This window comes from Mesoplodon mirus (assembly GCF_964341445.2).
Source record: "Mesoplodon mirus genome assembly, chromosome: 6".
NCBI lineage: Eukaryota > Metazoa > Chordata > Mammalia > Artiodactyla > Ziphiidae > Mesoplodon > Mesoplodon mirus.
The window spans coordinates 58,342,232-58,354,551 of record NC_138982.1 but is presented as its reverse complement, the minus strand read 5'-3'; the positions used below and the strand labels follow the sequence as shown (position 1 = coordinate 58,354,551).

General features: G+C 40.6%; 1 protein-coding gene across 4 annotated transcripts in view; it reads right to left on the bottom strand.

The window, feature by feature from the left end:
* PLD1 (phospholipase D1) overlaps window positions 1–12,320 on the bottom strand; it is a 206,546-nt gene that overhangs the window by 7,540 nt on the left and 186,686 nt on the right. For all 4 annotated transcript variants that reach the window (XM_082624745.1, XM_082624746.1, XM_082624748.1 and 1 more), the window contains one exon: window positions 7,643–7,796. In XM_082624745.1, coding sequence (XP_082480871.1) covers window positions 7,643–7,796 — 154 coding nt within the window. The remainder of the gene's footprint in view (window positions 1–7,642; window positions 7,797–12,320) is intronic.

The window sequence follows — 12,320 nt, the reverse complement described above, 5'->3', positions numbered from 1 at the left end:
AGCAAGTATTATTATTTTCCTTTTACTGAAAAGGGAACTAAGGGGACTTCCCTGGTGGCACAGTGGTTAAGACTCTGAGCTTCCAATGCAGGGGGCCTAGGTTCGATCCCTGGTCCGGGAACTAGATCCCATATGCATGCTGCAACTAAGAGTCCACATGCCACAACTAAGGAGCCCACGAGCCGCAACTAAGGAGCCCACCTGCTGCAACAAGACCCAGTGCAACCAAATAAATAAATAAATAAATAGATCAACAGGTTTAAAAAAAAAAAGAAAAGGGAACTAAGGCACAGAGAGGTCAAGTAACTCTTTCAAGGTCACACAGCTAGCAAATTGTATATCTGGGACTCCAACCAGGACCACCTGACTCCCAAAGCTGTCCTCTTAATGAAGACTTGACTTTTCTTCCTCCCTCCCCACCCCTTCCTCCCTTCCTTCCTTCCTTCCTTCCTTCTCCCCTCCCTTGGGCCAAGAACTATGCTGAACTCTAGGGTACAGAAATGAATATGAAAGACACAGAGCCTCTCTGGGTGCAGTTATACTTGGTAGGTGAGATCAACAATGAATAAAGAATCACCCTCAATAGGAATTAATTAAAATGTGCTAAATACCAGGTGTGCTTTAAGAGTGTGAGATGGGAGTAGTCGGGGAGGCTTTTCCTTCCCCTACCTGTTTGCCTAACCTTACCTACCATCTTTCAGGATTCAGTACAAGGTCACCTCTATAAAAGTTTTTATGTCTCCCTTTCTCCTTTCTCCCATTTCTCCCCGTCAATCCTGAGAGATTTGAACTTTCTTCCTTTGTCGCCCTCACTGTGCTTCATCTGTGCTTTGTTTTTATCAGAGCACCTGCAATACTTCACGCCCTTTTTGCTTTTAATAGGCCCATCTCCCACTTCTAGCATGTAAATTCTTTAAGAGAACATGACCTGGCTATTCTCATATCCCCAGAGTACCTGGCATAAAAGAAGCCATACAGTAGATTGTTTGAATTGATCAAATATAAACAGAGGACTAGAAATAATAAATTCTCAAGCAAAGCAAGACAAGTTTTAGAGGTCATATGTGAAAATTATAAAAGCGCTGGTACTTACATAAAGCCTGAGTGTTAAAAAGAACTTCCATCTTAATCCTGGGAGGTAGATGGTACAGGATTCCCATTTTGCAAATGGGAAACAAAAGGTTGGAGGCATTCTATTAATAGAGCTACAATTGAAACTGAGTCCAAAGCTCTTTTCTCACATGCCTGGTAGGTTCAAGGAATACCAAAAAGGCTTGTGCTACATTGGAAATAAAAGTGGGGAGACTTCCCTGGTGGCGCAGTGGTTAAGAATCTGCCTGCCAATGCAGGGGACACGGGTTTGATCCCAGGTCTGGAAAGATCCTACATGCCGTGGAACAACTAAGCCCTTGCGCCACAAATACTGAGCCTGCACGCTAGAGCCCGTGAGCCACAACTACTGAGCCCGCGTGCCGCAACTACCAAAGCCCGCAAGCCTAGAGCCTGCGCTCCACAACAAGAGAAGCCACTGCAATGAGAAGCCTGTGCACTGCAACAGAGAGTAGCCCCCGCTCGTTGCAACTAGAGAAAGCCCGTGCGCAGCAGCCAAGACCCAACGCAGCCAAAAATAACTAAATAACTAAATTTATTTAAAGAAAGAAAGAAAGAAAGAAAAGTGGGAAATGGGTCTCAGAAGGACTTTGGCTTTTACATTGCATGAAATTGGGACATACTGCTGACACTGGAGCAAGGAGTGACAGGATGTGACTTAAATACTAACAAACGGCTGCTGGATTGAGAATAGACCGTGCAGAGCAAGGATTGAAACAGGGAAGTCACTTAGGAGTCACTGCAGTGATCTCGGTGGGAGATGATGGTGGCTTGGGTGGTGGAGAGGAAGGTGGAGAGATCAGATTTCACTGATCCAGTGGACACAGGGTGTGAGAAAAAGTGAGGCATCAGGATGACTAAAAGGGCTTTGCCTTGAGCAAACAGAAGACTGTAGTTGCCATTAGCTGAGATGGGGAATTCTGTGGGTAGAGCCAGTTAGTGGGAGAAGACCAGGAATTCAGTTTTGAACCTGTTGGGACATCTATTAAATATACAAGTGGTGATGCTAAGTAGGCAGCTGGATAAAAGAATCTGGAGTTTGGGAGAGAAGGTTTGTCTGGAGATACACACTTGAGAATTGTCCACATATGTATACTCATAAAGCCATGTGACTTTAACTGACTTTACCAAAGTAGTGAGTATATAGAGAGAAGAGGACCAGTGCACTTCAACAGTAGGGGAGAGAAGCAGCAGCCAGTGAGGCTGCAGAGAAGCCAGAGGATGGGTATCCTGGAACCACACGGAGTCAAATTCAGATGAGAATTGACCATTGGATTTAACAGGGTGGAGGTCATAATATTGTTACCCTCTTTGTATTTAAATGTTTAGATTTACATCATCATTTTTAATGGCTGCAGAATTTCCCATTATGTGAAATTTTATTTAACCAGCTACTTTATTATGACCTTTTGGGTTGTTTCCAGTTTTCCATTATTATAAACAATGCTATAATGAACAAAATTTATTCATCATATATAATACATTGTGAATTTCTATGATTATTTCACTAGGAGAAATTTAAGAATTAAAATCCTGGGTCAAACAATTTGCAAAATGTACTTCAAGAAAGGCTGTTCTAACACACATGCTATTAACCATGTGTGTTCTCCCCAGTCAACTCCAATATTATCAACTCCTGAAAAGGCTCAGCCAGCTTATAGGGATAAAATGGCATCACATTTTAGTTTTAGTCTTCACTTTTTCTACTATATAAAAATTTTCTATAATAAATGGATCTGGCACCTGGGCTCACTAGGATTCCTAGAGTTTTATAACCTCAAAATTCTATTTCCACTTCAAATAATGTCTCCCTCAGACTATATAGGAATAACTTTCAAAAAGGTTCTAAAGGATGATGTTTGCACCTAGATGCTGCTGCTCCTTAAGAACCAAAGCAAAATTTAACCGTGCCAAATTTGAAGGACAGTGCAAGTTATAACAATAAGTCAATTATAGTAATGCCTTTGATTTGGGTGGCATCTAACCAACTGAAAACAGAGCTGAAAGAATATTTCTATGACTTTGCTTTTAAATGAGAACAGGAGGTGAGGTAATGTGTCTATCAAGTTATCAGTTAAGAGTTGTGTATAGAAAAGGTATTTAAGTAAGTCTATAACAGACGATGTTCAGTAATAAATTATTTTCCCTGTCAGTTTTTTAATTATAATAATTTATACAGTAAAAATAATATGAAGTACTCTGGATGTTCTTTAGAGGAGTAAGGTTTCAGAGAAAACAAATTTGATTTTATGTTGACATGAACAATGTCAATTATTTAATGTTTAATTGTTTATGCATCAGTGGGACAGTAGGAAAACTGCAGAAAATTGTTTCTGTTCTTTCCATTCCTCATGTCTATCACTGTAAATGCTTCTGAGCTCCACTTGTGTGGATAATGATTTCTGTTGAGTGATGGTTACATCTGTAAAGTTTGGATAATTTTCTAAGACTTAATGAACTGTTTGGCACGCAGTTGTGACATTTAGTGCAGTACCCTGATGGTTGATTCTATTTAGAATTGATTTCACATCGAAATGTGCCTCTCTATTTCTATTCAAAAATAGCCCAGATGGAAAATGGATTGAAGTTGCATTTTTTTAAGGGAGAAAATGGCTCTGCTCTAGGTCACATTTATCTTTGAGAATATTTCCTAATAAAAAGAGCTAAAATCAACACAAGGTTTTCATGGTGCTTTTTAATGTATTATTTGTGTCTGCCATTGTGGCAAAGTGAAAATGCTTGTTCAAGAACAACTGCCTCTTCAAGACAGTTTGAAAGTTGCCAGGAAAAATAAAGCATCTAGGAATAAACTTAGCCTGAAATGCATAGGATCAGCATAAAACCAAAAGAACAGCAATAAAAAACTTCAATGATCACTGAAGAACAACTTCTGCTTCCAATAATGAAAACCCTAGAGCTTTATTGAAGAACAAAAAAATGTGAATAAATTGAAGTCCATACCTTGCTCTTCAATAGGATGGCTCAATATTATAAAGACATCAACTCTTTTTTATATTAATCTATAAATATACTGTAGTCCTGATCAAAAAACTAGCGAGAGAACTTGAATAAACAATTTTAAAGTTCGTGTGGAAGAATGAATAAGAGTAGCCAAGATTATTCTGGAAAAGAATACTAATTTGGGGGGCTTCCCTGGTGGCACAGTGGTTGGGAGTCCACCTGCCGATGCAGGGGACACGGGTTCGTGCCCCGGTCCGGAAGGATCCCACATGCCGCGGAGCGGCTGGGCCCGTGAGCCATGGCCGCTGAGCCTGCGAGTCTGGAGCCTGTGCTCTGCAACAGGAGAGGCCACAGCAGTGAGAGGCCCGCGTACCGCAAAAAAAAAAAAAGAATACTAATTTGGGGAAGTGGTATGGTAGGAAGTAGTGTTAAAGTGCACAGCTACGATAAGTAAACTGGTATCATAATGGCATGCAAGTCAACAGACTTTCAATAGGAAGTAGCAGAGAGTACAGATAGGTCAGGATGTGTGGCAATTCGGTGCACCATAAAGAGGCACTGCAGGTTAGAGAGGCAACGAGTACTGCAGTCATGAAGTTCTGGATCACTTGGTTTGCCTGGGAAAAAGAGTTAGAGTCCCTACCTCATTTCTTACATTAAAATAAGTTGCAGGTGTTGGCTTCCCTGGTGGCACAGTGGTTAAGAATCAGCCTGCCAATGCAGGGCACATGGGTTTGAGCCCTGGTCTGAGAAGACCCCACATACCGTGGAGCCTGTGCGCCACAACTACTGAGCCTGTGCTCTAGAGCCCGCGAGCCACAACTACTGAAGCCCACGTGCCTAGAGCCCGTGCTCTGCAACAAGGGAAGCCACTGCAATGAGAAGCCCATGCACTGCAACGAAGAGTGGCCCCGCTTGCACACAGCAACGAAGACCCAGCACAGCCTAAATAAATAAATAAATAAATAGATAAATTTATTTAAAAATTAAAAAAAATAAATTTCAGATGTTAAAATGTAAAAGTAATATCAAGTGAGCACTAGAAGAAAATATAAGTAAATATTTTATCTTGGGGAAGCTATTCTAAGCATATTTTTTAAAAGGGGGGAAAAGAAAAAAACTGATAGATTTGATTAATAAGAATTGATGGTTCCCCCAAATACTCTAAATATGATTAAAAGGCAATTGGCAAATCAGATTTGCAACAAATGGGAGAAAGAAATTAGGCTCTTATGTACTTAAATGACTGATAAATCATTAAAAGAAAGTGAAACATTCCAACAAAATGGGCAAAGGACATGAATAGTCTAGACAATTTGCAAAAGAACAATTACAAATGGCTAATGGATACATTTTTAAACCCTCAAATTGCAAACTAAAATAATGAAATTCCATTTGAAACCCAACAAATCGGCAAAGATAATAACAGAACTCAGAGGGCAAAGGAAATTCCACACTTCTTTTGGCTAGAAATCCTATAGTTAGGATTTAGTTAAGGAAACAACTAAGAAGGTAAGCAAGATACTATCTACAACCATACCCACTTTTTTATATCAGCGAAAAGTCTGCCCATCAATGAGGTTTTGGTTAAAGGAATTATGGCAGGCTCAAACAATGTAATACAATGCAGCCATTAAATGTTATAGAAGAACGCAATGACATGGAAAAGTGTGTGGAACATTATTTAAATAATAAAGGACTTTGTAGAACTGCAAGATCCTAATTATGTTTAAAAAAAGAAATACAGTAGTGGATATTTATATATAGAAAAAGAGTGGAATGATATACATCAAATGTTAAAATTGTTAGCACTGGGTGGTGGGATTACAGATAAATTTAATTTCCTTATTGCTTTTCCATTTGCCAAATTTTCTACAATGAAAAATATGTTGTAATCAGAACCCTCTCCCTCTATAATTATTATACATTTGGAAAGTTATAAAGGAGGCTACGCCTTTAAAGAGAATACCTAAGTTCTCATGGAACTGAAAAGGTGTGACATTTATTTCTAGCTTACAGGAGGAAATATTTGTTTCCTTATATGAGCTGCAGTAGGCAATCAATGGGTTGATTAACAGTGGGTTGCTAATCTTAAACTCTCCCCTGCTAAACAAAACAAATTAACATTAGAAGCCAATTAAAATCTCAATGGTCTAAAAAAAAAAACAAAACCCAAAACCTTACTGACAAAACAATTAGTAACAAAGGCGATAAATACAGCAATAAAAACTGTGAGAAGGTCTGACAGTCAAATTTTGAGGGATGGATTTGCTGAGCTCCTGGGGCAGAGGGAGCAGAAAGAACGTCTCCAGAACTGAAGCTTGGTCCTCAAAAGCCAGAGTCTGTATGACAGACTCTAGGTCCATCCACCTCATTACAAATAGCTCAATTTCATTTCTTTTTATGGCTGAGTAATATTCCATTGTATATATGTGCCACAAACATAGCCAAAAAAAAAAGCCAGAGTCTGGAGTGAGGTAGGAGGTAGGGCCGCCAGCATTTGCAGGAGGGAAGTGCTGGTTTTGTGCCCATTTGCAAGTGAGCCAGTTTTCAGAAGCGGCCATTAACCCTGGAAGGGTTAAAACAACAGCACCACAACAGTATCTGTGCAGTGCCTTTCATCAAATAGCTTAAAATACCACCCTTAATCGGGGACACTTGGCTCTATCTCACCATAGCGGCCACACTGAAATCCCATCCTGGCCAATATAGTTCTAGAATCTTATAATTGTGGACTTCCTGCAAAAGCCTACAGGTGGGAGAGTGGTCAGGGTGTGTTCCACAGACAGTGGGGAGCTCAGTGTGTCTTCAGTGGGCTGGGGGAGAGGGACAGGAGATAGATAATAAGAAGCCATTTAAAAAAAAAAGAGAGAGATAAGAAGGCATTGAGGATTGGTTGAACAGAGGAGTGATAGGACCTGAGTTAGGTTCTCGAAGGATCACTCTGACTACTGAGACTGGACTACAGGGGCTGGGATGGGGCCAGTTAGAGCCCCGCCCAGGAAGTTCTCAGTAACACTTAACTGAATGAAGGACTTATTTAGGGATACACAATCCCTGCTACTTAGCACAGTGCTCTCTCTGTTGGACCACAGGTTTGTTTAAAATTCACATCTTCTTGCAGAAGATCAGGAATCTTCCATGTCTGGAGTCATCTTAAATCTGAGAAATGAAGTTTCCACACTTAATTTAACACCAGTAGTCGCTAGCCTTCCCCTTTAGTAATTTTTTTTATCATATCCTTGTATCGCTGGAACTATTTCAATTTCTAAAACTGGACTCACTATAAAAAACTTAAATAGAAACTAGATGGTTTGACCTGGTCCTAAATCAATTAATAGATTTAAAATGCTAGTTTTCTCCATTACACATAAAAATAATAAAAGCTGTTCAAACAGGAAATTTTTATGCCCCACACAGAGCCATTTTGTATACGACTGGTGTGGTTCACGCTGTTTTGGACAAAGAAGAACCTGGAGATGGCATGTGTGCTAAGGGCCAGAGGCTGGGCTGGGTTCCATTGCCTACTACAGCAGGATTACGTGAGGGAGACCCAGGTTCTGAGACCCACCGAAAGCACTGCAGCCGAAGTCCTAGGGCGAAGTGGCCAGCTTGGTACTTTTTTCCATCCATTACTGAAGGGACCGTCTCCGTGTCCTGCACAATGACAGCCATTTCACTGTCCCGTTTTCCCAGCATGCTTCGGTCGTTTATGTTGGCAGAGCCTATAAGGAGAAACAGTGAAACTGAACAATTTTCTTGTCCTGGAAGACACTCATTTGCCCTCCAGACTCAATTCTTCCTTGCTAAAAAACCCCTAATTTTGTTCACGTATCAAGAGATGCTGTGCTCTAGGAAGGCAGGGCACTCCCTAACCCAGGGGTAAATCTTGATCAGTCTAAGGCCAGTCATGGTCATTTCATTGTTTTTGCCAGTGATTGGCTTAGAAATGAGCACTTGTCATGATTCTAGTCGATGCAACATAAGGCAAATCTGCCAGGGGCTTCTGAGAAAGTTTTTCTCTTTCTTATAAATAGACAGAAGAACAAGATGGTGTCACTTCCAGTCTTTGGATACTCTGGCTTGAAGGGTTGCATGAGGACATGATTGTGGGAGCTGCTGCAGCCACTTTGTAACCAAGGGACAAACAGAAAAGTTGAACATGGCAGAGCAGAAAGAAGAAAGACTCTGGGTCTTTAAGTCACTGAGCTAGCCAACCCTAGAACCTTCTTATTTTCTGTTATGTGAAGTAATACATTTCCCTTATTGTTTCACATACTTCTAGCTGAATTTTCTATCTTGTGGCTCAAAGGATTCTAAATGATATAGTCATTAAGCACACAAAGAGACAACACTTACCAGCTCAGTGCAGTAAGGTTTCATACTTAAGAATCAAACTCTGTAGACTTTAACTCATGGTCACATAATTATAAATGCCAAAACACAAGAGGACCTTCACAAGCAATATAGTCCACTCCCAAATACAGATTATCATTAGTGGCTTTGGGTTTTCATTCTCTTGCCTCACTTGTGTGGCATGCCGACAGCCTCTGTATCAACTTCCCTCCATTCTATTTTTAAATCCAAATGAACTGAGAATGCTGACTTTCACATGTGAAGGGCAAGTATTTGAAGCACTTCCTGTGCTCCTCTGCTGTGTATTCAAAAACCTTGCTACATTTTCTGCATTAATTATCGTGGATCCACACTTTTGAATCCTTCAGGTGTCCTACAAACTACAAAAGGGGCCTGACTCTTTTTTCTTCTTGCTCCTCTTGCCCTAGTCCCACACTCCACTGCTTCTGCAGACAGGGGGCAGAAGAGTTAGGTTGAACACAAGCTCGGGCTACCGTCTGTGATGGGGACCATCAGAGTGTCAGGTGTTAGCAGCCCTACCCAGAGCCCAGACGGTGGGATGTTGGACATGAGAGGAAGCTGGCTCTTCCTGAAGAGTCTTTACTGCTATTTGCTACAATATGGTCACATAGTTAATACACAACTCTACGATAACTGTGGATGGGAACACTGTCCCATAGGGACTCTGGGTGACAGAAAGGATGGAGCACCTCACAGAAAGTTGGGAGCACCATTAGAGCACTGTAAGGTGGACCCCACCTTTGAAACACTTTGTTTTGTTAGCAACAAATCAACCTTTATACATACACTTACATTTTAATTACACTATAAAATTTGTAGCCATGTCTTTGGGCTTAACATGGGGCAAAGCATTAATTTGGGCAAAGTCATTTAATCTTTCTCAGCTTTAATTTGATCTTTTATAAATCGAGATCATAATACAGACCTTGTAGGGTTGTTGTAAAAATTAAGTAAGACCATGTGAAAGCACTTACTGATCTATAAACTGCCCCACAAATGCTAATTATTACTGGCATTATTATCAGATACTTGTTACCTCGAGAATATCTGCACTAGAGAACATTGCCATAGGAAGGGAAGACTTGCTGGCATGTAGCGTTTGTATCAAAGAAGCCTCCTCTCTGGGTGAATCAACTGTCAGGGGCAAGGAATAAGGACTCCACAGTGCTGCTTTGGGACATCACTACCACAGGGCCCCAGCAGAGGCCACTCTAGGGCCGGGGCTGCCAAATTGGGAGGACATAGCTGCTCTTCACCGTCAGGGAGACTGGGGATGTGAGCCCCCTGGAAAGCCACACACACACACACACACACACACACACACACACACACACACACTCACACCAGTCCTCTCAGACTCCCTCCCATCGCCAGGGGAGGAATGCATTCCTGGCATTCTGAGCTGGAATTCTTAGAGGGTGTGGTTCTTGTACTTCCAGGGCCCATCTGGAGTTTCCCAGAGCACTGACTCTCAACCACACTGGATAAGTGAGTTGGCTACTACTTAATAGGAATGTGAAGAAAGGGAAGAGAAAATTTCAGGTGAATTTAATAAATGAGATATTGAAAATGAGATATTGATGGATGTAAGTGTTAACCTCCCTTCTTGTTGTTAAACATTCCCATATTCTGAAAATCAAATTCAGAACAGCAGGTATAGTATTAACCCGTTTCTATAGAACATACTAGGAAGAAGAGAGGGCAAGTGACCTCTAGAAAGATGCACACTGAAGGGTAAGAGTGGTGAGTACCTTCTGGCAAAGAGAGGGAGACAATAAGGGGAATTTTGACCTTTTACTCTCTATGAGTCCTTAGAGTTTTAATTGTTTACAAGAAATATGTTCTGTTTTCATGTACTACTTTTTATGGCAACTGCAATCCCTTGGTTTATTAGTACATTGCCTTGATAATTTTTGGAAAATGACCTTTTCTAAGTTTGCTCTTAGGAACTTTTTAAACAGTATGTAATATAGCAAAATAGAAAACAGTATATGAAAACTTATAAGTCCGACTTAGGTAATAATTTTAGAAAATCACTGAATTTATCACCCAAGCTGAAAAACAGAACATTACCACATCCCAGAAGCCCTCAGCTGTCTTCCCATGAAAGACCTTCCCTTCCTAAGAGAGAATTTGTATAGAATTTTGGTTTCATCATGCTCTGATGATGTTTTCCTAAACAAAAAAAGTTTACTTTTGGCTTATCTTTAATTTGTATAAGTGGAATCATATAGAAGATAATCTTTAGAGATTTGCTTCTTTCATTCAAAATCATGTCTTTGGGATTTATCTGTGCATAATTGTAATGCATTATTTTCCTTGAATGAGCACCCCCAAACTTATTTTTTAATTCTACTGTTGATGGATGTTTGGGTCGTTTCCAGAGTTTTGCTATAATACACAATTATGTTCTGCATAGTTGTGTATGTTTCCTGGTGTACACATGTGGGAGTTTACCTGGGCTCTGTATGCAAGAGTGGAGTCCCTGGTGTTCCTCAGTGTTGTCAATACTTGGATTGTCCAATTTTTTTTTTTTTTTTTTTTTGTGGTACGCGGGCCTCTCACTGCTGTGGCCTCTCCCGCTGCGGAGCACAGGCTCCGGATGCGCAGGCTCAGCGGCCATGGCTCACGGGCCCAGCCGCTCCGCGGCATGTGGGATCTTCCCGGACCAGGGCACGAACCCGCGTCCCCTGAATCAGCAGGCGGACTCTCAACCACTGCGCCACCAGGGAAGCTCATGGATTGTCCAATTTTTAATTTTTGCCAAGTGGTATTTTGAAAACCTGTTCTTTGTCTCATTATTATATTAATGAGGATGAACATGTTTCATATACTTATGGGCCTCAGGTATGTCCTCTTTGGGGATGTTCCTATACAATTCCTTTGCCCATCTTTCTTCGGATACTGTCTTTCCTTATTGACTTAAGGAGTTCTTTATATGTTTTGAATATTAACTGTATTGCAAATACCTTTTTTCAGTTTGTTCATTTATCTTTTTATTCTATTTGTAGCATTTTTTAATGAATAAAGTTCTGAATTTTAATGCAGTTGGATTTATCTGTCATTTCCTTTGTGGTTTTGTTTTTTTAAAATGTCCTGTTTCAGAAATTGTGAATTCTTCTGTGGTAGGCAGAATAATGGCTCCCAAAGATGACTATGTCCTAATTCCCAAAGCCTGTGAATATGTTATATCACATGGCAAAGGGGAATTAAGGCTGCAGGTGGAGGTGGAATTAAGGGTGCTAATCAGCTGACCTTAAAAATAAGGAGATTATCCTGGATTATTCAGGTGGGCCCAGTATAATCACAAGAGTCTTTAAAAGTAAAGGGGATTCAGAGAGAGATGTGGTTACAGAAGAATGGGTTGACACTTTGAGAACTCTCAGAGAGATCTAACATTGCTGCCTTCAAAGATGGAAGAAGGGAGCCATGAACCAAGGAATGTGGGCAGCCTGGAGAAGCTGGAAAAGGCAAGGAAATGGATTCATCTTTAGAGCCTCCAGAAGGGAACACAGCCCTGCTGATACCTTGATTTTAGCCCAGTGAGACCCATGTTGAACTTCTAACCTATAGAATGGTTAGATAATAAATTTGTGCTGATTTAAGCCAGTAAGTTTGTGGTCATTTGTTACAGCAGTAATAGACAACTAACACAAAACTCTACCCTGTTTTAGTTTATTTGTTTTAAAGGAAAACTGATTCTTCAATTGAGTGTCAGTGGGCTACTCAGTACCTTCTACCCACTTGTGTGCCCTGTGCCTCCAGTTTGGGAGTTCTCAGCTTGACTACACAGCAGCATCACCTAGGAAGCTTTCAAAAGATATTGGTGCCAAAACAAAAACAAAAAGCAAAAAAACCTTGATGCCTGGGTC